The sequence below is a fragment of the Colossoma macropomum genome, unplaced genomic scaffold (genome assembly GCF_904425465.1).
Source record: "Colossoma macropomum unplaced genomic scaffold, Colossoma_macropomum, whole genome shotgun sequence".
In the NCBI taxonomy this organism is placed as follows: Eukaryota; Metazoa; Chordata; class Actinopteri; order Characiformes; family Serrasalmidae; genus Colossoma; species Colossoma macropomum.
The window spans coordinates 33938965-33964341 of NW_023494803.1; the positions used below are offsets into that span (position 1 = coordinate 33938965).

At 39.5% G+C, this 25377-nt stretch overlaps 1 protein-coding gene across 1 annotated transcript in view; it reads left to right on the top strand.

Annotated features, from left to right (window-relative positions):
• The window catches only part of alk (ALK receptor tyrosine kinase), a 296309-nt gene that overhangs the window by 5445 nt on the left and 265487 nt on the right, over positions 1-25377 (top strand). Inside the window, exon 2 of the mRNA XM_036592647.1 lies at positions 18087-18242. Coding sequence (XP_036448540.1) covers positions 18087-18242 — 156 coding nt within the window. The remainder of the gene's footprint in view (positions 1-18086; positions 18243-25377) is intronic.

The following is a 25377-nucleotide window of genomic DNA, read 5'->3' on the forward strand; positions in this document are numbered from 1 at the left end:
GTGCTTTACGCATTGCAGTTTTGCAGCAGAGGGTTAATGTCCCAACAAGAACTGATGATTAAATGAAGTTATGACATTAAATATGAAGATATTAAAAGAGTTGAGGTCTTTTCTCCCCTCTGGAAGTGAACATTCAAATTTAAACAGATTCGGGCCACTGGGAGTCACAGATCCATAGGCATTCCTGAGCCCCCCTGTCCAGAGATACAAGGGGATACAGGTGAAAGATGACCAGTGTGAAAGAGGGTGGACAGCATGCAGAGTAAAGCACTTCACGCACAGTGATGTATTACGAATGTCCTCACAGCATCTGTTGCGTGCTGGCATTTATTACGGCCTGTGATGGGGGGCTTGGCTGGGTGCCGCCGGAGGGAGGGTGAAGTCCCCTGCACTCCAAATCGAGACGGATCTCTTCCTCCATAGCCATGACACTAGAACTAATGCTCGCTCTTGTTTTGAGAGCCGCTCTGCCAGAGCTAGTCTCCGCCCCATCTGGAGTACGGGTGGCGTGGGTGCCAGAAGACTGCAGGCTGGCATCTGCTTGGGAGTGGAGTGCGAGGAGATAAAGGTGGAGATGGTCGTTTTCTTTTTTGGTGGGTGTCAGCAGTTTTCAGGCTAAGGTCAAATATCTAGTCAGTTACATGAGGTGCTGCAATTGGAACTGCATACACGCCCAGGCAAAAAAAAGAAAAAAAAATGGCAAGGCATTAACTTTTTAATAGTCCTAACAACAAATCTTTAAACAAACAGATAAAGTAACTTAGTATGGGGTATTTTTTCCTTTGATTTCTTTAAATTTTGAGGTTTTGTGGGTAAACTTGCAGACAACCTGTTACAGAAAGAGTCAGATTGAAGCTCGTTTGTTTAATGTGAGACCAAAAAAGTGTTCTAAAGCGTTTAAATCTGGACTCTGACCAGCACAAAACCACCATTAAAAACCTTTACACATACATTTATATACATTTTTTTGCCCAAGAGTGTATTTTACTCTGTCCTGCACTAGAATACATTTTAGAATAAACCTACTAGTAATATGGAAAAAACAAAACAAAAAAAAACATACATAACGCTAATTATACAGGTACACTTTTTAAAATAAAGGTTCTGAAATGATTCTAGGCTTGGTGTTTGATTCTATGAAGGTAGAGTTGTGTCTATCAAGTATGTTAGAATTCAGATCCGGTGAGTGTGAAGGCCACTGAAGAACAATGAATATATTGTCTGATCGCTGTCATGTGACATGGTACATTATCATGATGGAAGTAGCCATTAGAAGATGGGGTAAATTCAGGCCATTAAGGAATGCACATGGTCAACAACAGTAATCAAATAGGCTACGGCATTCAACAATAACTGATTGGTATTCATGGCAAGAAAACATTCCCCACACCGTTACTCCACCTCCTCCAGCCTGGACTGTTCACACAAGGCAGGTTGGGTCCATGGATTCATGCTGTTGGTACCAAATTGTGACCCTACCCTCTGTGTGCAACAGCAGAAATCAAGATTCTTCAGACCAGGCTACAATTGTCCAGTCTTCACCTGTCCAGTTTTGGTGAGCCTGTGCCCACGGCAGCCTCAGCATTCTATTGGCTGACAGAAGTGGAGCCCTGCAGGAGAGCAGAGGAAACAGTGTCTTTTAACAACATTGACTTAAAAATTGAAACAAGCTTTTGCTCAGCTCTGGTCAGTGAGCGAGGAGGTGACCATATTTTGGATTATATATATGGTTAAGTTTTTGAAGCTGCTCAAAAACTGCTTTTTACCTGAGCATGTGCTAAACTGAGCTCTTTTAGTCTTAACGCTTGGTACGGTTTCAAAAACTTTTTTCTGCCCCAGACAGACGGCTTGCTGTCATTTATTTTGATACAAATGCAGAGGAGAGAATGCTAGCTAGCAATCCAGAGCAGTAGGAAAAGGATTCAGACAGAAAGCATTCAGGAAAGCACTGTGTGATTGACATGAAGAAAGACTAACTCTAAATTGCTGTTTTTTGCATGAAGTGCAGGCATTATTTTGGTCCTTAGATGCGCTGCTACTGTGCACCATGGGTGACTCACTAGCCTTTAGCTTCATAAACAAAACTTTGTTTTCCATCATCCTGATTGAAACTGATGCACAGAAGTGCAAACCTTTATAAAAGCATGTAAAAGTCACAGATATTCCAATTGCTTTTTCCATTTTCAAATATTTTAATTATTGTGTGTATCAGATTTTATTGACTATTCACTGCACCTAGATAAAACCATAATGTGGTGGGTTTTTTGAACTTTAGAAAAGGGTCCTCACACTCTCATTTACAAACATGCTTAGTCCATGCCATCGCTCCAAAGAACCTTAACCCTTTTAAAACTCTTATTTCATAGAGTGAATGGGGCAGATTTACTAATAGAGGTGCTAATTACCAACAGTCTACTGACCCTTTGCGCTGATAGAGATTCCTAATTAACATACAAGCAACACAATATGCTCACATACTTTTTATTTGAAAGCCTGTTTTCACCAGGTAGGAGAAAAAAAACAGTTTCTGGTAATAACCAACTAGATAATGAGTAAGATAATGACCGAGTAGAAAAAATGAATTATTACTTGTTGAGAAAGTGTGTAATTATTTTGACATAATAAATAATTATCTTAAGAAATAAGACATTATTTTGGCATAATAACTCAGAGGTAAGTTAGATGTAATTATGTTCTGTTTTGAAATCATGTTCATTTTCATCTGATAGGTTGAACTGAACTTGGTGAGATGAGCTATTCAGTGCTGAGGGCATTTGGAAACAGTGCAATTTTGTAAAATCCTTATTTAATTTCTCTGAAAGTATCCTGGTCATTTGGAAACTGTATGATTTTGTACCTGTCGTGAATGTAACCTCTTAGATATGCAGTGCATCAAAGTATGGCTGTGATATTTTTGCTACGGAAGCCAGTTCACACAAATGAACAAGTTTTTTTTAGTAAGGCAGGAATATCAAGATTTTCAACATGTGCGTTTAATAACTGTTTGGAAAAGAAAACTGTCACATCATTATTTTGACTTACTTTACTCCTAAGACACTTTAATGAGTGCAAAATGTATTCAAAGAATTAGAAAACAGACATTTAAAGCATTGTTTTTCTACAACGATTCGTGACTTGTCACTTGGCAGGTGTTCACAATTGTTCAGTTGAAAATAAATAAATACATGTGTTTGAAAAACTCTTTTCTCTTTCACTGAGCGATGACAGCCTTGTTTAGCACCAAAAATAAGACAAGCTTTTCACAGTGTTAAACAGAGCACCGTCAGTATTCACTATCTGTGTTGGTAAATCTGAATTGATGGTTCATTTTAATAATCTCCTCCAGTATTTTGAGAGGAACACTTCTATAAGTGCATAGACAATGAAGCAAAAGCGCAAAAGTACAGCATCTACCCCTCTTATTAAAGGCAGTAGTGGACAGAGCAGCCACTTTTAATACCAAAATAGGGTTTGTGATGATGCAAAACATCAGTAAATCTGCTTCATTGTACCATATTGTCGTCATTTTATTGTAGAAGCAAATAAAACTTAACTTTAAAGTACATGAAGGTAATGACAAGGATGCGGGAAGGTGTTCTAATTTGGGGGTGCTGATATTTAAAACAGCATATATGTGACGTGACTGATGATGTCTTGCACAATGTTTGCTGATTTACATCAAACAGAACATGTCATGTGCTATAATGAGGGAAGAGATGACAATATATACGTATAGCCTAACTGACACATCAGACCTCTGACATAAATCCTCTCTCTGCTCTCTCATTCTGGACGAACTTCATCCAGTGACCAATCAGATTGTTGATATATGGCATGGAAACTGATTGTGTCAGCCACAGTCATGCACTGAGATTTAACAATGGAACGCCATCGAGTGGGAGATTTAATAGTTGATAAAATGTTATTATTCCGTTAGATTAAGTCAAAAAAACAATATACGGCTGCTTTGGGGCTCAGAACTGACCAATAGCTCTGCATACACTTTCCCTCTTTGAACCTCAACCTATGTGTATTTGAGTGATGTGCTTGCAAAGTGGTCAGCTGTTTTCAACTCCCTGTAATGTAAATATGGTGATCGCTTAAAACAGAGGTGCACAACTCCAGTCCTGGAGGGCCAGTGTCCAGCACAGTTTTGGTAGCACAACCACTAAACTTGGCAATTAACTCATAGGTTGAATCAGATGTGTTTGAGTAGGTAAATCACCAAATTGTGCTGGATGCTGGCCGTCCAGGACTGGAGATGTGCACCCCTGACTTAAAAAATCCTGTAGATTTTAAAAATGTAAAAATATAAACTCAAAGGCACAGTTTTTACTATGCTCAAATTATAATAAGTTCAGATCGTTTTTATTGTTTTTATTCCTGAAATCAGCCCCCCCCCGCTTACTGCATCCCTGGGTAATGAGTAATTCTATCAGTCCATTCATCATGAAATGTTTACACAATGTAAACAATGCTATATCATTTTCAAAGGGTAGAAAAAAATAAAGAATCAAAAAATGCAAGATGTGCTGTGACACCAATGCTAGGATAAACTGTATGGCCAAAGGTTTGTAGACACCACACTCCCTAAATAGGGAATTTGTATAAACAGAACTTGCTTAATCTCCATAGAAAAGCATTTCTCATAGAATATGATGCCCTGGATCAGCCACACATAAGCCTAAGGTCACCATATCCAATGCCAAGGGTTGGCTAGAGGGGTCTAAGGCTCCCCAGCATTGTGGTGTGGAGCAGCGGAACTATGTTTTCTATGTTTTCTAGAATGATGAAGCTTTGGGATTAGTTGGAATGGAATTTATGAAGCAGAACTAATCATTCAACATAGGTACCTGACCTCACACCAATGCTGTTGTGGCTGAATGCAATCAAATCCTCACAGCAACATCTGGTGTAAAGCCTTCCCAAAAAAGTAGAGGCTGTTACTGCAGCGAAGGAGGACAGACTCCCTATTAAGACCCTTGATTTCAGAAGAAAAACTGCAGGAACAGGCCATAGTGTGCATGTGTTGTACGATAGCAAACTTTCTTAGGTTTCACAGAAGCAAAACTGCACTTCTCATTTTAAGACGTGCACCGTTTCTTTTTGCATTTCTTTTATAGTGCAGGTAAAATCAGCAAGCGACTTTTTCTCACAGGCGACACTTCAGCTTGTGTAAAATAAAATACACATGCTGTCTCTCAGCCCAGGTCTGGTTATGCAGACTGTCAGCAAATATATTTGTGTAGGGCTGTTTTAAGCCTCTTGCCTAACCATAACAGGTCATTATTTCTGTACTTGGGCACAGTGCGCTTGCCATTTTGACATTTTGTTGCTAGTCCCTTTGTGCCCCATGTCAAACTATGATAAAATGTGAGTCAGTAGCAGCTTAAGGGGAAGACGCAAGCACCAGGCTCATTTCTGCACTCACTTTTCAGCTGCCTACACTTCTTCTTCTTCTCTTTGAACGTGCTTCTGAATCCACAAGCTCCAGTTGGGATGTATATCGTCAGCTTCCAGCCTCATCTGCAGGAAAATGAGAGCGAGATTGAATTTCCTTCTGAAGTCCTCCTTAAAGAAGAGAAAGCAGTTAAGGCGGAGGAGGGACGCAGATGAATATTTGCCTGCACCGCAGCTGTCTGAGCATTGTGTTTTATTTTATTTATCCTGTCCACTTCACTCTGCATCTCCTCTGTCTGTCACCGCAGACTCATGACTCATCCCTTCATCCATCCATTCTGCCACTCCTGTTTGACAGCACGGCGTGGGCTGGATGGACAGAGGGGGCGAACACCTTCGAACGTTCCTGCCATTCCGGCAGTCTGGCGGATACATAAATAATCAGCCGCTCCAAATATTTTGCAGAAATAAACATATTCATCACCCTGGTTCGCAGACTTACTGCGGGTCGTTCTTCTTTGCGCGGCCGCAAGAGGAAGCATTCATACAGGCCTGCAACAGGAATTAACTTCGGTTTGTGTCAGCAGTGCTTGTATGCGAAATCAATGGACCAATTATTTTTCGCTTGCTCTCCTGGCAGAGCCGTGCAGTATTGTCTAGGGACAGCGCCGCCATTTGTATTCCGAACACAGACCGGCCACACCTGGCCGTGTTCCTGCCGACCTCTGACACAGTGAAGCAACAAAGCTCTCAATCTCAGCTCCCTGTGATAAACGAGGTCGGGGTCACGTTGACATTACAGGCTCATTAACCCAAAGCAGTGTCTCTTTATAAGTCTTCACTGCCACCTACTCCAAATCAAACACAGCATCACCAATGAACTAAGTACAATAAATCAGCTACGTTATGTATCACTGTTGTAGCAGATGATTCATTTTGGATTTACTAGTCACATTTGGAATATCATTAATCAGCAAACAGGCTACTGTTTCTGTATCTGTTCTGCAGCGTGGCGGTGATTTACAATGTACATGATTACTGTCCTTGTTTTGTAATAGGCAGTGGCCTTACACGTCTTAGTAATTTAATCCTCATGGATAGATTAGATTTCACAAATTGCTTTATAGATATTTTTACAAGACACCTGTAAAAGAGCTAATTTACACAGATCTGCAGTGTCCTCTGGCTGTTATTTAGAAGGCTGTGCTGTCAATTCCCACTGGTGGGGCTTCCCTGGCATGGGTATTCCCACTCCAGTCTGAATCCTGGCTGCCCACTGCTGCTGTCAGAGTTTCTATTTTACAATCTAGTCCCATCTGAAAGGCACATAAAGTGCAGAAGGAATAATTTGCCATTTTGAATTTGCAAATTTATAGCCTATAAAGGCTCCTTGCCACTGCAGTTTACAGCCCCCCTCAACCTCCCCTCCCAATGCTTTATAGCTGCAACCCTTATGTCAAGATACTCGCCAAACACCATGGTCCATGCATTAGTATTCATAGATATGGGTACTGTCTAATTGCCTGGCTGGTTGTTGCATACGGCGATCAGGGAATGAGTTCAACCGAAGCCTCTGGGTAGCTCCAGCCACTTTAATGGAAAAGCTCAGGAAAAAATATTTGAGGATAGCCAAGTTTTAACGTACCTGCTGGTCACAGAATTTGTCTAAAACATTCAGAGCCTGCTTTGCCAAAAACAGCATGCCGTGAAGAGAACTGAACTGTTAGGGGGAGTGTTTGAAGTGATGCTCGCACTATCGTTTCATGCCGTTTGTGCTGACACTTAAAGGCCCAGCATATTATAACAACTACTACTACTGCTACTACTACTACAACTTAATTGCATAGCACCTTTCATAGCATTGGTGTAGATTTGAGGGGGGTGGGGGGAATGTCCCCTTCAATGTTTGGACAGGTGTGAATTGTCCCCCACAACAATTTGCCCTCATCTCATCCAGACTTTGCTCTTATTCATCAAGTTGCACAAAACATAGTGCCGATTTGACCGCCTTTAATGACGTATGAGCTACTCAGCATCTAATTCATGAAACTTTCGTGTGACATGGAAACAAGTGCAACGTGGAGATTTGAGCGCAAATGATGAATCAGCTTCAGTGCATGAAATCAAAAGCCAGCCTACCAGCACGTCATTTACATATCATTTACATGAAGCACATCCAATTTCATGCAAATGTTTCAGTAGAAGCCAATAAAATTACAGCATTCAGCAGCTCGTGAGCCAATGGCTGTGCTCGTAGGCAGAGTTTGAGACTGAGCAGTGATTGCACTGCCCCCCCCACTGACCTAACTTCACAGTGTTAAAAATTACAACCACTGGAAAGAATAAAATTAGTTAAAATTAGTTCTTCTAAGGCGGTCGAATAATGTGACTCTACAACGTGATTATTTTCATAAAATAAAGTATTTCAAACTCTGTATTAGTGCATTGTATGAGATGCGTCTGTACCAGTTGTGTATTGTATTTTTTTATTTTTTGGGAGGTGTCAGTTGTATAAAACAAAAGCACAGTGTAATATGTCTTTAAATGGAACATGAAAGATTTGCAGCATTTGTTTATACCAATGTGCTAGTAAAATAACAACATCCAATTATGGCTAATACAGTACAAAAATGATTATTACTGAGTGCTTTTGGTTGTTAAACATGACCAAAAATATTTGTTCAAAAATATTTTCAAAAAGGCTAAACTAGTGAATAAATGTGCGTTAAATATATTTTTTTCCGTCACGTCTTGACGTCCCTGCGCACAGATTTATGGGAAATGCAGTCCGTATAAATTCAGCGTTTTTCATGTTATTTTACTTTAGCAGACTGAGCCAATTCCACTTTCCTAATGTCCAAGACTGTCGAGGATGTTCAAAAGTGAGGTAAGCCAAGCAGGATATCTGTAATAATGTAGGAGATACTGCCAGCTTGTAGCTCTCCGCAGGATTAAAACGACCGTGTTGCTCAGTTTGTTAGCGATAGCTAGCTAGTGCTAGCTAGCGTCAGCTAACTTAGTTTAGCAGATTTGTTTACTTGGTTTAAAAACGTTTCTACATCTAAAGGTGTACTTGTGTGTCTCTGTGACACCTATGCTTGTCTAAGTAGGGTTGCTAAGTGTCCTGTTTGGACCGGAGAGAGTCTTGTTTTGGTTTTGAGCTCCGTTGTCAGGTGCCCGGCTGGTGCTGCCGAACAGACGTTAAAACGTCCGTTTGAGCCTAACGGCTACACTGATCTGTGATAGAGAGATCAGAGATCTGTATGTGTAACCCGCACTGAGGAAAAGGAAGCCTGATATTCTTATATTAGAAGTTTTTTGAGCTTAAAAGTCGAAGTTTTTGTGTATGGAGGTGTTTTGATACAGAAAATCGGTCAGACACTTCTCTGCTCCTGGTTAACCAACTCGGCGTGTTAACAGACCTGAACATACAAAGAATGCTGTACAGTAACTTTATATGCAATATATATTTAATATATATTTATATATATTTATATTCAATATTACAATCGTTTGATAAGTCTGTCATGTATAGGCTTTAGATGAATCAAATACTATTTTCATCTTTATACTAAGGCTACAGCTCTCTTATCCACAGGAACTCCCCTAAAGGGGAATTACTTGTTGCTTAGAAGTGTATTATTTTAATAAATATAATGATATTGAAGTGCATATAACGTTAATGATATCCAGCTTTCTTTTGCTGAGGCTGATGAACAGTTCTATAAAACTAATGAAGTTAATGAAGTAAGTAAAGAAGCTCATTGTAAAACTGTTGTGATGCTGCATTATATTACACTTTTGTATATTTCTGATGACAGAGAGGTATATAGTTCAGCATGTTTGTTTAAATGACAATAGTAATTTGGTTTTGTGAATTACCCGTTTAATGGCAGACTCCTAATGTAACGTATCCTCAACGCTAATAATTTCGTTTAAAACACTTGTGTTACGTAATATGAACATAAAAACAATCAAATAAGATAAGAGAAATAACCACATATCCAAAAAAAGGACTGAAGAGGCTATCAAAGCTGTTTTAAAAATCATATTGGGACCAGATCAAAGGAAGATGTTACAGATTTGAACTGAAACACCTCAGTTCCTTTCTTTTTTTTCTAAGGACTCAAAGTACTATGTGGGAGGTGAACCACTGAGCTGGGTACACTACCGTTTTAGGCTGTATGCTTGATCTGCTGCTAGTTATTTTCTTATTAAAAGGCAAGGCAAAGTCTTCACACTGTGCAGCTAAACCTTCAGCAGTAACTGCTGGGAGATTAAAGAAACAATCAGTAGTTGAAAAAAGAAACCTAAGGGTTTTTGCTTGTAGTGCTTTTTGAGAATTAGCCTATTGTTGCCTTTCCGAGCTCATTGCCTTGAAATAGGCAGCGATACCTTTTACTTTAACTGTTGTATTGGGATTGAATGGTTCAACAGTATGGTAGTAATAAATAAGAAGAGTTTTTAACAGAACACAAAATGCCAAAATGAACTGAAGCCCTCATGTTTTGCGTGGACTTAATGTACCTACAGAGATATATAATACATAAACGCATACATATTAAATGCTATGAAACACTACACAGAAGTGATCTTACAAAAAAAATTGGTGGATGCTTGGAAAAAAAGAGGGCTTATTTTCCCCCCAAATGTTCAACATTGTTCTTATTTGTTTGACCTACGTTGACAGAGAGAAAATAAATCATGAATACACAAGAATCCAAAACAATATATGGCTTTCAGGAGTGTATTTGCATCATATAAAGACAAACTTTGATTTGATCGTTAGGCTTCTGTAGGCTTCTCTAACTCTGGAGGTCTGCTGAGGTGTTTAACTGGGTTTTTTTCCCGACCATATCTCTTTAAACACTCAAGTCAGCTCATGAAAGCTCTGCTAATTAGCTAATGCGGTATGCTTAATGAGGCAGAACTCTGCAGAGCTGTGGCCCAGAAGGAGCCCAGTTTAACACCTCTGGTTTAGTGCTCCAGCTGATACAACTGGTGCTATTCATCAGCTTATTATGAAGTTGAGTCAACTCTTTTAAACTAAGCAAAGTGCTGTACAGTTCTGCAGTCGTCTGGCCTTTGGCTAATGATGAGAGGTTTTCAGGCCTAAGATAGAGAAAAATGAGATTACTTCTTTTTAATCTGATGCTTTATCTGCCTTTTGCTCTGTCCTTATCAGGAGGAATCATTTATCTAAGCTGTCTGAAGTCTGATTTTTTTTTTCCCTTTAAGTTGGTCTTCATTTAATTTTTCTGAAACACATTTGAGCAGAAAGCCGGTCTGCATTTTTGAAATGAAAGCCTTATCATTTACTTGTGTTTTACGTTTGCTCTGATCATTTTAGACCAGTGATTAAATTTGCTCAAATAATTGAATTAATTCCCAGTTCTCAGTGGTGCATAGTGATGTTATTTGATTACATATCCGTGCTTCCATTACAGATGGGGTGAAAAAAAACAACAGAGAAAACAAAGTTCATGAACACATAAGTGCTAAATCATTGGATAAATTGCCTCAAGTGGAGCAACTGCGAGAGCACTGTCTGACTCCCAGCACCAACCTAAGAGACAACAGTAGTTTGCGAAATAATGTGGCAGCAAATCCCTGTGAGTTGGTCTAAGTCGATTGGAAATTAGCTGGTCTTCATAAGTGCCACTGTAGCCTAAAAATCCTAAGTGCTCTCATGGTGTGATGTCTAACGGTGTATTATTGCGCACACTGCGCTATTAAGACATTGAATAAATGAGGGGTGTAAATGAGGATAAATGGCCAATAAAGTCTCTGTCCTCAGCCATTTGGTAAGTCATCAATTCTCTCTCAGTTTGCCGGAGTTCTGGGTATAGGAGCTGTGTGACATATCCAGAACTTGTCGCAGCCGTTGTTCAGTCATTTCAAGGATATATTCGGAATGAACAGTAGAACCAGTGGTGGTAAAATTGTACTCAAGTACTGTAACTTTAAAATAATTAATTGTTCACGTAGAAGTAAAATTAGTTTGCTGAATATTTTTAAGTAGCAAACTACTTCACGGGATAAACACCCCCACATGCAGTAGTAAAATAAAGGCAACAACCTGATCTTAACAATATGACTGACCTTTGAGCAATAATAACAGCATGTGAAGAGGAAATGTATTCCTGATTTTACGTGGATAAAATAGAATATGCAGACCTTAATTTTACATTCAGTCATAGGCGCCTTCATTTTATATTCAATATGCAACACGTGCCTCGTAGAAGAGCAAGAGCAAAAATGTATTGTTATAAATAACATAGTGGTTCATTTTCAGTGTCCGTGACCCCGTAAACTTCGGATATTATTGTTTTCAAAGGAGCTTAAGTGTTATTCAGGGGAGCTAAGCTGTTTCTTCCAGGCCATAATTTGAACACTGAGGGGACTGATGGATTTTGGTAACAGGAACACATATCTTGAATATGAAAACATGCAGGGTAGGTCATGATCTCCCTCTGCAGAATTGCCCACCAATTCAGCCTTTGTGATTGTCCTGTTACGAGGTGGAATCAAAGTTTCTCATTCACTATGTGAGTTCACCCCAACTGCTTGTTCGGCATATTTATTTGACTGGTTGCGTTTGATGTGCATTGAATTAATGTTAGTTAAAAATGTCATGGGAGGAATGTAAGCAAATATAAAAGAGTAAAAAAAAAAATCTTACAAATATACTTGGGTAAGAGTACAAAATATCCCTATTGAAAATATTAATACAATTAGTTTATACAAAAAGTTGCTTAAAGCAGCACTGTGTAATATCTTTTGTTAAACCTGAAAGAAGTAACATTACTGAGTATGGAAAAAAGAACACTAAAATTGGGCGTGCGTCCACTGCAGTGTGTCACCCTGTAAAGCCTGAAATAATTGTTTAAAAGTCAGAGGTACCGGGACGGATTTGGCAGGAGATTTTCAGATCATGTTATATGTATCACTGTCACACGCAGCCTCTGAAAGAAGGCCTGACTTGATGTTTAGGTCTCAAATGCAAAATCAGCATTATACTGATGAAGGTATGATGACAGTAGTAGATAATAATTTACTCACATCCTCTGAAGACACATTCTTCACCAAGTTTTGACTGAGTTCTCTTCTAATACTCTTTCAGTGCACTCGCAAAAGTTAGATTTATCCACTTGTGGGGTCTGAAACGCAACCCACGTTACAAAATGTTTTTCTGCACGTTGTGTACAATTACACATTTCCGCCAGAGAGGTCTCCAAACCCCCAAATCATACGTAGTGTTGCTTTTGTGCCTGTCGACGTTCTCCTTCTTGGGAAATGCGTTTAGAGTTTGACATTGTAAAAAAATATTCTCCCTCTCTGGAACGGAGGATGTAAGTTTTCGGTTTCTTTGTGCTCGGTCTCGCACTCATCTTCTGAAAGAGTCAGTGTAGGTTACAAAAAGGATAACACAAAATTAGCACTGCACAAACTGGCTACCAATAAATACAAATTTTCTAGATTGCTAGAGAGGCAAACTCACAGCAGTGCCAAGGTGGGCTGTGGCGTAGCTATGATAACAAGCAGTAAAATAAAGAGGCCACATTTCGTGTCAGTCTGTCACCTTGACCTGCCCACCGCACTGTGATCGACGTATTGGGCACCATTGCTTTAAATGAATGTAAGAAATATAAAGTATGTGTATATGAAATAATACACAGTTGTATGCAATATTTGGGTGCCTCTGGCCAAATTACATGTTTTGTTGATTTTCTAAGTGAAAATAAGTTAACAACAGAGAACTTTTGCACATTTTTATCATACAAATAGTGTTTATTTACTGAATTTAAAATGTTAATTAAAAAATAAAACGTGACCTATGCAAAAATTATAGCACATTTTATTGTATATGATTTTTTTTCCCAATGTGTTAAACTCTACAAATAGAAATTGAGCCCTCGCAACGAAAACAGTATATGTGACATTTTTTTTTGTAAAAACTATAAACGAATGGTGTTGGATTGTTTGATGCCCTGTATTTAAAATAAAGAGGTCACTAAAACGTAAATAAAACACAGTTTGGCTTTTTAATGTAAAAGGTTGCACAAAACAAAATGCAAAACAAAACAACTGATAATCAATTGTGCACTAAAATTTGCAGAAGATGCCATATTTAAGTTTGTTCCCTGTAGAGGACGTGTTCACTTCACTTTCAGCTAAACATGTAATTTGACTGAATGTGTTCAAACTTTTGCATACATGATGTACCATGGATGCAAATGTTAATACAGTGAGCATTGTACTGCATGTAGGAAGAAGTTAACTGAAATATTTATATATGAAGATGCGTCAGCAGGCTTGGTATAGGCCATCCATTGAGGTAGGGCTATAAGTGCTTGTTCTTATTTTGGAGCATTAGTCATTCAGACCAGCACACAAGGTCAATGTATCATTTCTCTGCAATGAATTCATTAAATGATTAACGATGAATCCCACTAGCTTGGAGATATGTGTCCTCTCATGCTTACAGATGCTTTTTGGCTTTTTGAATGGATCGTTTTGTCCTTTCAACCTTGAAAAGGTCTCTTTCACATCTCATTGGGACCTAGGTTCCCTTGTGTAACTTAACAGGCATTATCAGTTCTTCTTCGTCTTCTTTTTTTGACGTTACAGACTCTACTAGGAGTTTCAGTTGCAGTCACTATGTAGAAGAACTGCTCTTAAATGGACTTTAAAAGCAGACCTTTCTTCCAGTGTACGGTTATGCAACATTAACAGTGCCTGATGTTGGGCATCTTTTAGGATCAGCTCATTAGGCAGAGAGCCTTTCTTTTGTATGACCTAGATCAATTAACAGGACATTGACTGAGAGACAGTTACACAGAGATGAGGAGCGTAAAAAGGGGGACAATCCAAAAATATTACAAAGTTTTAGACTTTTGATCTCTGACCGTGCATAAACACATAAAAACAATATGCCTTTTTATTATGAAGTAGTGAAGACCAGTGAAAGTCTTACCTGCAGAAGTTCTTACCTGCATTGACCTCTGCTGGGGTGTTCTTACTTCACATGTGCACTTTAATGCCCTACTTATGCAGTAGGAAGGATGAATACAAAAGCTTTATAAACTCCTCAGCGCTGGCAAATAATTGATGAAGCAGAAAAATGTACGACACTGAGCGAAGAATAATTACGCTGTGCACACAACACACACTCCTGCACACAGGACACACACACATGCGCACACGCTTTACAAGGCACAACAGAAACGCACACATTCGTACGCCACCTGGGGTTTCAACCCGCAATCCTCTGATAAACAGCTGAATCCCACTGGCGCTTTTAACACTCCACTGAATACGAGAGAAATGTGTGGCTGGAATGTAACACAGTGAACGTGCAAACCATTTCAGAGGAACCAGTCAGAGACACAAACCGCAGGAAAGAACAACTTGTCCTATCAGTGCAGTTAGAGTAGAGGAGAAATTAAGTGCAGGCACGGAGCGCAGCAGGCAGAGCGAAAGAGTTTTAGTTTCACTGTAAATAATTTTCACACCGTGAGCAGCAGTATTCAAGAACTAATGAATAATGACATATCCATTATATTCTTCCTTTTTCCTGACAAAACCGTAAGATATGAGTGTTAGAGGCCTAGACCACTGACAGGGAGCGCATTACTGAAACACCACAGATGTGCACTGTTTTTCTTGGGCTTTTTCTTTAAGACTTGTAACAGAATCAAATGTGTTTTTTTTTACTTTCTGCATGTGATTTTTGTCAATACAATGCATTTTTGTGACGAAAAGCCCTTGTTTATCCGAATACTGTTGCCCCAGTAGTGAATTTCTTATTCGGTGCCAAACTAACAATGATGTACATTCACATTCCCAAACTGGATTTAGGGGAATTCTGCTTATTTTTTCCTTTACAGTGGTGGTGATGTGGATCAGAAATATAGCCATTTAATTTACTATCCAAAATAAGCAGTGAATCTACACGTTTACTGAGTTTTTATGTGTGATGTTGATGATGGACAAATAGTGTTAAAATCTGGGAAAAAAGGTTCTTTGGGGACTATTTTGTACAGAGCCCCACTGATGACATCCTGTATAAAAAAAATAATGCGTGGCCACGACTTAGTAAGGCATGGGAACGAGATCATGCTTTACTAAGTTGTGGCCACACATTAGGATCTTGTTCCCATGCCTTACTAAATCATGGCCATGCATTAGGATCTCGTTACCAAGCCTTATTAAGTCATGGCCACAACTTAATTATCTCATTCCCATGCCTTACTAAGTCCTAGTCATGCATTGTTTTTTTTTTTATACAGGATGTCACCAGTGGGGCTCTGTAATTTTGCCTAACAATGCCCTGCATGTATCTCTGCTCTATGAATGTGTTTTAAAAAGTATGTTTAGGCCAAACCCTTCTCAAAAACCCTTCTCAGGCTTCAGGCAGTGTATTCATAACCATTTATATTTACGCCATTTAGCAGACACTCTTATCCAGAGCAGCTCACAAAAGTGCTTTGTTGTCTACTCTGAGAATGTATCCTAGCTAGTACAAATAGATTGGAGAACAAACTACCCTTGAGCTCAGATACTGCTAGAAACAAAAGCCAGTGCTGATACCTGGAAAAGAGATACAGAATTAAACACAGCATAAGTGCTATACAAAACATTTCAACGAGTACTTAGATTAGTGCTCACTTAAGTGCTGTATAAAGAGAGGGGTCTTCTTTGTGTTTGAAAACGGCAAGAGGGTCTGCTGTTCAGACAGCCAGTGGAAGTTTGTTCCACCACCTGGGTGCCAGGACAGAGAAGAGTCCGTTTTTATCCAGTAGCTTTCTTTGAGGGACTTTTTAGAGGTATTCAACTCTTTGGATGTCTGGTTCCTGTCACTGCCACTGTGAACAATTATGTTTTCCTAGAATGGTAATTTCCACATCATTTTGGCAAAAACCTATTATAAAAACTAATACACGAATGCTGTATGTGTAATATATGGATATTAGTTCAAATATCTGTACATTCAAATAACAGTGCCCAAACATATAAAATAATAGATCAGACAGCATAGATATTAGCTGTATTAGTCTATATTGGCAATTAAATAAATGTGTAAAAGTTTTTTGTCAGAATATGTTTACACTGCATCCACAGAAAAACATTCATTTTTTCATGAAAAGCAATGTATATAGAGATGTCTGTAGATATCTAGGTTTGTGATTTATATATCTATGAACAAAAGCATGAGCGTGTGAGACTAACTTTTAATGTAAGTAAATGTAACAAGAGCACTTACTGAAGGTCAGTTTTCCACCTTAATAGGCTACCAAGAGGCTGCTGATTTAGACAAGAATAAGTGCACTTTCAAGGACCTGCATATACTCTTTCTTGGACTATGTACAGTGCTGTGTTAAAGTTTTAGGAACTTGAGAAAATTAGAATTAAAAAAAGTTTTTTGTCTGGTCAGTTAGCACCAAAAACACTACTATTAGAATGAACACAGGTAATATTACTACAGTAAGTTTATTTACCCATTTATAAACCTCCCCACATATTAACTGTATTTATCATACAGTACCTGGTTTTCTTATCACTGCTTAATTATGTTAAATCAAGCATGCTGGTGATGGAACTTAACAAATCCATGTGATGGCTGGGGGCATCAAGGAGACACACTTTGTTCTTCAAACTAGCTCACAAAATGTCAACTACTTTTTTTGTTACTTTTTAATGTATTTATGTTCATTTGCATCTATTTTTTGCCATTTTTACTGGCAAAATTGTACTTATTGGCAGTATTAATGGCTTAAAACAATGTGCTACGTCTTGTAACATAGTTTTGGTGCAGAACCACACACTGAATTTCATTGTACTTGTAAGTGATACCTATGGCAATGCTATACTAACAGCCTTTATGACTGACATTTATTAGAAGAAGTCTGTTTAAAGGCTTTATAAAGATTTTTTTTTTTTATGAAAGGCTTATGTAGATGTCAAGAGGCCATATCAACACTGCACTTCAGTAAAATTTGATCCCAGATTTTATTATAAGTAATTTTAGATTGTCATTTGTCCAGTTTGTCGTGATATATCCATACAATGTGTTTTCAAATGGTGCAAAAATGGACTGTCAAAGCAGTTTACAGTATATCCATCAAGTGTTACACAAAAGTATCTGTCAACCCACTGAATGTTAGTTTTTCATTTCTCCTGCAATATTCAGGAGTGAAATTTCACTTTGGAGCTAAATGGCGTGGGTTGTGTTTGGTTTTGTGATCCACTCTGCAGTACTGTCAAAAAGCGTATTACTGTCAGCACTTAAATTCCAACCCAGTGTTCGGCTTCCACACATATTAAAAGGTAAAACAAAAAGAATCAAATTTAGCTCTGGCATGTTGCTGTAGTTAATCGTGGTGGAGTGTCCTTCACAATCAGTTGCTTTAACAACACAGATCTACTGAAATAAACTCTGTCCCTAAAGAGGGGTTTTGATTTAATTCCTATGGTGCACTAGGTTCATGCCATGCTAGTACTTGGAAATAGAGAATGTTAAAATATTCAGCAGCTCCTGCATTGTCTACCACTGATAAATAATGCATTTTAGCTAATTTCAGGCTTCTACCTCTTGTCTGTCATTCAGCATTTGCTTGACTTGGGTCATTATGAATGCTCCGCATTTCTGTGCAAGTAATGTCAAACTTTTCTCGTTGTGTCAGGTTTGGAATGTTCTACAAAGGGGAAGTCATGCAACCTCGGCTCTGATGGATACCATCCAGAGTTCGCATGGAGTATAACATCCGCAGAGGACTCCTGGGCGGAGGATCATGGAGGCATGGAGACCACAGGAGGAAATTCTCAAGGCTGGGAAGAAGGTAAAAGGAAGAAAATTGTCCACGAGAACATTTACTACACTTTTCTACTTTACGTCATGAAATTCACAACCCTAAGAGTGAACAGTGCAAGGAAGATTAAGGCAGTTCACCAGTAGAGAAGAGATTGGAATAGTCCACTCTCAGTGAGTGATAATTTCATCTCAACTCACAGATCAAGGAAGACATTATCAGAAGCCAGATAAGGGTTTAACGAGGTGCGGTAGGACATCTGCATAATGGAGATGGTGGTGCAGTGTGCTGTACGTGTGAGAGATAAGTATGTTAACAAAGCCTCATTATATAGTCAGGTTGCGGAGAAGGTTTGGGAATTACATGCTCTTCAGGCACTGCTCGTGCACTTCAAAGGAAAATAGAGCAATTCCTTTCGGCTTTCGATCCAGTCACCTCTCGCTGTTTCTCTCGCAGCTCTTTCTTGTTGTCCTTGCACGCGCAGCGGCAGGGGGGGGAATCAGGAAACGGTGTGAAGTAGTCATATTCATCAAGATTATAAACACCAGAAACACATCACAGAGTGGATCAATCAAAAGAAAATATTAATCTGAAAGAGAAATCATGTTTGGCCATGGGCGTATGACGGATTTACTCAAACAAATAGATGCTGAATTACAAGAGTACATCTCACGAAAAAAGGTTTTAAAAACTGTCAAGCCAGTTTCCTCCCTTTCAGGCACTGAATATTCATATCAGTTGCTTTAGCAGCCACTGTATTAACCTTATAGGGGGAGATTAGTCACGCATAAATGCAACATTGATTTACCTCAGAAGAGATAAAACTGTTCTAGTTTTTTCTTTCTTTTAAGGTTATACGGCTTTATCTAGATAAACACAGCCCGCCCAGGAAACTGTCAGCAGTGTGCAAGACCGTTTAAACGCACCCTAGAGCAAAGGAAATTAAAATATATGTGCATGCTCTCCACCCCATTGTACCGAGTTGCTATGCAGCGAGGCGGCAGTGAAAGACTGCGTCCGGCTCCGCTCCATACATCTTTTGGCCAGCTCCATTTATACACCAGGGGAAATAGAGGATGAGAAGTTTGATGAATGTGAAGCGTGGAAATGCCAGGGCTATTTACCTTTTCTTTATGCCGGTGTGCCTGCTGTCTCTGGGGACTTGTCGGCGTGTGGCTGTCACTGGAAGAGGGCTGGGAGGGGAGGGCCAGATCAGCGGGACGTGATTGACTGTGGCAGGGCCACTCTGCCTGGGGAGTGCTGGCCCAGAGAACGGGTGCAGAGGAGTTCACCACCAATACTGATGTGGGAATTGCGGAGTTGCCCATAAGTCTCTTCGTTACCTTTTCATACTGAACTGTTTTGCTTATAGGTGATAACTGGAAAGTATGTTTAAGCTTTAAGCTTAAGTGGCTGTCATGAGAAAACATCTTGTTTGATCATTGTGTGACCATTTCATGTTAAATGGACCATTAGAACTTTTGAAAAGCAAACCAAGGTCAAGTTTTTCATATGTTTATGTTCTTTAGCTTTGCATTTAACTTATGAGGTTAATGTAGTTAACACATAGGAGAACCTAATGTCCCACCAGGTTAGTCTAAATCAGCACACATTTGTCTCAGAAAGCATTGTTTGGCTACATAATATAGTGAGCAGTTTTATAGAATACCATCATGCCTTCTCCCTAGTCTGATGTTTGCTGTAAGTGATACCTGACTATTTGCTAATGTGATTCTTGACAGACTTTTGTTCATTTTTCAATAGCAGTTTATTATACAGTGTCAGAAACGACATAAACAAGTCTGCTTGACTCACTTAACAGCTCAGCACAGTTTGAGACAAGTATGTGATGACTTAGACATGCAGTTTGCACAGTGCTAATTGGTGGGGTATAAGCAGCCAGTGCAGATCTACAGAAGCAAATGTCAGATGCCAAACGTGTCTCAACTGATCATTTAAATTTTGCACAATTTTGTTTTTTTGGCCAAACCATCATTTTAAAAATGTTGAAGAGCCATTTCAGCCTAAAACTAGCATTAAATATGTTATTTCTCATGTTTCTCATGATTTTTCATCCAACAATATTCTCTCACTATAATACTCAGCATGCATTAGGCAAAAGAGTCTTTACGCAATACTGGGACTCCTCCCTGCAGAGCTAAAGAAGTACCATTCATATAGAGGCTAATAAATAAATAAATAAATAAATAAAAAGACTTGATGTTCAGTTTTCTTTGACATTAGGTGTGATGTATATCCCCCCTAAAGCACTTATAGTTCCTTCTTCCTTCAAGATACATTATCAGAAGGGTTTTTGTTTGTTTGTTTTTAAATAATATGTGCTTTTTCACATTTTGATTTTATTTTTTAGCTCCAGAATCTCAGTCAAGTCTGACACCGGATGAGCAGCATTTTCTCCTTGAGTAAATTATATATGACAACAATAAAATTAACTGAATTTGCTTAAGATAAGAGTGTACCCTGTTTAACACTACATCTTATATTTTGTGTGTTGTTTCCTCCTTTGCTAGAATTTTATTTATTTATTCCACAAAAACATAATCTTACATTTCCTCAAGCATTTAATACCTCACTTTATCAGATTTATGTTTTTCTGTCTTACTCCCTGATATGAACAATTCTCTCCAACCTAATTTGCTCCTGTGCATGGGCTGAGTGACACATTGAGTGCAGGGCTAACCTGCGCACACAGGTGACCATATTGCAGTTTGCTCTCTCCCTGTGGGTGCCCCAGGCATGCCGATTAGCCACATTAGTATGCTTAGCGCAGTTAATGACAGCCCTATAGAGTCCTCACTGGGCAGCTCCATTTGCATGAGTGGGAATCAGAAATGGTAAAGCGGGGCAGCAGAAGCAGCGGCTGATCATGGGACATTAATTCCCGGGCATCTCTCCGTCTCAGGGCCCTGGGGAGTGTTTGTACAGCGTGGCTGATGAACAGGTGGTGGGGAGGGGCGCTGGCTCAGATCATTACTGAGGCTGAGGTGGAGAAATCTGCCTAGACAGTGAGCAGAAGGAACCGCCACTGCCTTAAAGTCAGATCAGAACCCACATGATAGGTAAAGCATAAGGGAGTTCTGTAAAGGGGCTATATCCTGCATTTGTATATGCAGTCATATGCAGAAGTTTGACCACCCCTGGTCAAATGACATTTTCTAATTTCTAATTCTAATTTAAAAATATGTGTCAAACACAATCCTATCCAGCCCTCAAAAGTATTTTAATTTTCTTTTAATATTAGCTCGTTTCACAACTCACTGCACTACAGTCCCCAGCATGCACTGCAACGTAACTCTCCTACCCCAACAACAATCTATAGGACAGCAATTACACATCAGTTCTACACAATTCTATACAGTTCCATCCAACCAGTCTAACTGCAGGTCAACCAATGTAAATGTGTTTAAAAGATCAAGCTCCTGGAGATATTCAAATTTTGAATATTTCAAGTATACGTGTAATATTTCAAGGTCAACTACAAGTACCTATATTTTACTGTTGAAGTTTTTTGCGTACTTTGAATAAACAATGGTCAGTTCAGTTTATAGCAAAATATGAATTAAAAATGAAATAAAACATAGACTTTCTCTGGCCCACGGATTCGTTGAGATTTTTAATGTGGCCTTTTTAGGTTGAGTTTGACACACAGGGAATGATCCTAAATATGGACTTTGTGCAAATTTTAGTGCAAAAATATATTTCTTGAGTTTTTGAGTTTATATATATCTTATATTCAGGAAATAAACAGCAACAGTAATGCACAGAAATGTATCCTTTGTAAAGCATGTGTTAACTTATTTTCATCAACAGAACATGCCATTTGATTGGGCTGCCTAGACTTTTGCTTACAACTGTATATGTTTTTTATCTGTATGTTTGTCTTTCTCCCTGAGGTCGATTTGTTCCAAAAAAACAAGTCAGAATACATTTTTAGATTAGATTAGATTTATCTTTATTGTCATTGTGCAGGTACATAGCCAATGAAATGCAGTTAGCATCTCACCAGAAGTGCAAAATTCAGTATTATTTACATATAAAGTACAAGAAAGTAACCAACAATTAACAGTTACAATATGCACAATTAAGGAAGGTAGAGTGGTAAAAATAGATGTTGCAAGTATAAATATAATATACATATATAGAGTGAGTGGCGAGAATGCAAATGTAGGTAGTATGTACTGTCAGAGCAGCACATGCAAAGTGATAAGTATGCAGAGTAAAAACATGCACAGTAACTGTCTGTGAAAATATGAATAGTGCAGTAATAGACTGTACAAATGTGAATAGTGCAGTAATAGACTGAACAAATGTGAATAGTGCAGTAATGGACTGTACAAATGTGAATAGTGCAGTAATAGACTGAACAAATGTGAATAGTGCAGTAATGGACTGTACAAATGTGAATAGTGCAATAATGCTATGACATAAAGTACAGCAACAGTGCAGTGAGTGCAGCAGGGTCACAGCCTCAGGGAAGAAGCTTTTACTGAGCCTGCTGGTGCGGGAGCGGAGGCTTCTACCAGATGGGAGGAGGGTAAAAAGTCCATGGTTAGGATGAGAAATGTCCTTGATGATGTTCCTCGCCCAGCCCATGCGGTGCTTATGGCAAATATTCTCAGTGGTGGGTAACTGGGTACCTGTGATGCTTTGGGCAGTTTTCACCACCCGCTGAAGCGCTTTGAGGTCAGATGTGGAGCATTTGCTGTACCACACTGAGATGCAGTATGTGGGTATGCTCTCAGTGGTACAGCGGTAGAAGTCCACCAGTGTCCCGGGACACAGGTGAGCTTTCTCGAGGCTCCATAAGAAGTAAATACGCTGTTGTGCCTTTTTGACCTTGATGCAGGAGTTTAGGGACCAGGTGAGATCCGAGATGTGGATGCAAAGGAACTTGCCTCAGCCCCGCTGATGTAGATGGGGGAGTGTGCCTGGCTCCTAACTAACCCTCCAAGTCCACTATGATCTCCATGGTTTTCTGGGTGTTCAGTGCCAGGTTGTTGTCGTCACACCATGCAGCCAGATGCTGCACCTTGTCCCTGTAGGCCTTCTCATCATCATCTCTGATCAGACCGTGGTGTCATCTGCAAACTTGATTATGGAGTTAGAGCCATAAAGAGGAACACAGTCATGGGTGAACAGGGAGTACAGAAGAGGGCTGAGCACACAGCCTTGTGGAACGCCGGTGTTCAGGGTGATGGTGTGGAGAAGAGTTTGTCTCTGAGGTCTGTCAGTCAGGAAGTCCAGAATCCAATTGCAGAGCGATGTGTTGATACCAGCCCTGCGATGGACTGGCAACTTTCCAGTGTCTGTTCATCCCTTAAGATTAAACAAGCTGTTTTTTGTTACCATGCCTTTGAGACTATATGGAAATGACCTCTGTTCTGATTGGCTACCCTGTATTGTGCTTCACTCAAAAAGCGGTCTGGACTGAAACATTCCATAACTTTGGTGTGAATGGGTGGGGCTATACTGCCTTAGCCTGAATAGTCTGTTATGTGTATATTGTCTATTGTTTTACTTTAACACCGACAAAATGTTGATTGTTTTTTGTGACAACACAAAAAACAAAACATTGAAAATTGCAGTTTACTTTCACATTAAAATCTACGTAGGAAGCAAATGTTTTGTTTTGAAACTTTAACAATGTTTACATAAGGGAAATTTGGTTTTTTCATGATATGAGCCATTTAAACATAAACTGAGCTATGCTTTCTGAAGCCCTGTGTACCGGGAATAATTGAGAGCAATTTAAAACCTTGATGAAAGTGAATATAAACCTGCTACCCTTTGCCGTTTTTTTTCCCTTTTTTTTCCTGTTACCTGTCAAAGGCCATATCGCTTGCATGTGGCTAGTTTGCAGCCACTCACATAGGGATTAGGCCGAGTATGATTGCACATTGATTTTCAATCATGCGTGCAGAGTCCAGAAGGCAGCAGCTGGTTGATAAAAAAGCATGAAAAAGTGTGAGAAGGTGAAGCGTCCACTGTCGCTGTTGTTCATAGGCTCCACTGATTCGTTAGCTCAGGCTGGAGTGTTCCAGGCTGGCTGTTCCTCTTTTTGATTTCAGCCGTGTCCAGCTCCCGCTGTAGGGGATGAGGGAGTTTGTTGGTGTTTGTACTTGCCAGGGTGGGCATATGTGTTGTTTTTTAATGGGGTCCGCAAAGAGAGCCCACCTTGCCTCGAGTAGGGAGATTTGACGGACATGTGCTTTTAAAACTAATGATTGTTTTTCTGCTTTGAGGGTCCTAGCTGCTGGGCAGAAATCAAACTGAGAGCAGAAGGGGTTATCCGCAATTCACCAACAATGAGTTCTGCTTTGGTTTCTTATGGCCAGGGTCAGAGATAATTTACTACGTCAAACCTAATATGTCAGTTTTTTTTTTCCTTTAGGTGGTCAGTTTGGCTAATTGCACATTTATATGCAGGGATGGCATGGCTTTTACCTGTGAATGGGCAAAAAACGCGAGCCATCAGCAAAGCAATTACATTCACATGCAAAAGCAAGGCTTATCAGAGTCTAGGGCAAAACACCTTAGCACACCTTTCCACACAGCTTCAACTAATGGCAAACACATAAATCCTCAGTTTCTGGAAAATCTCTATGCTGACCTCATTGAAAGTCAACACACAACTTGTGTAAACTTCTGTGTATGTTTCAAAATTACCTTCTATAATAAGTCTCGGGAGTGAGCCCCCTCCCACCCCCCAAACTTTCCATTCTGGAGCAATTCTGGACGGCAGCAGCCCATGTCAAACAAGTGTCTAATTGAAGTTCCGAACAAAAGCCTTTATTTATTCATCTGTTTGTTCGCTTACTCACTCATGTGAGGAATTATAATGGATCAGTGAGCAGCAGACAGTGGCCAAGGATCTGGCTCCCTCTGCTGAAGCCAAACAACCTCTCCACCCATGGAGACCTCAGCGTGCCTCGGACAGCTAGGAGATATTAGCCGGGCAGCGTGTAGACAGAAGGCACGTGATGAGATTTGCTTAGTAAAGCACAACTCAAAGGCTGAAGAGCGGTAGTTTGAGGTCTTTTATTGCACATTGTCACGGTCCAAAAAACTGTGTACCTGTATTTTTACGTATTTTTATTTTTCTACATCATTTGAGCACAGCATTTTACATGGGAAATTTGCATTT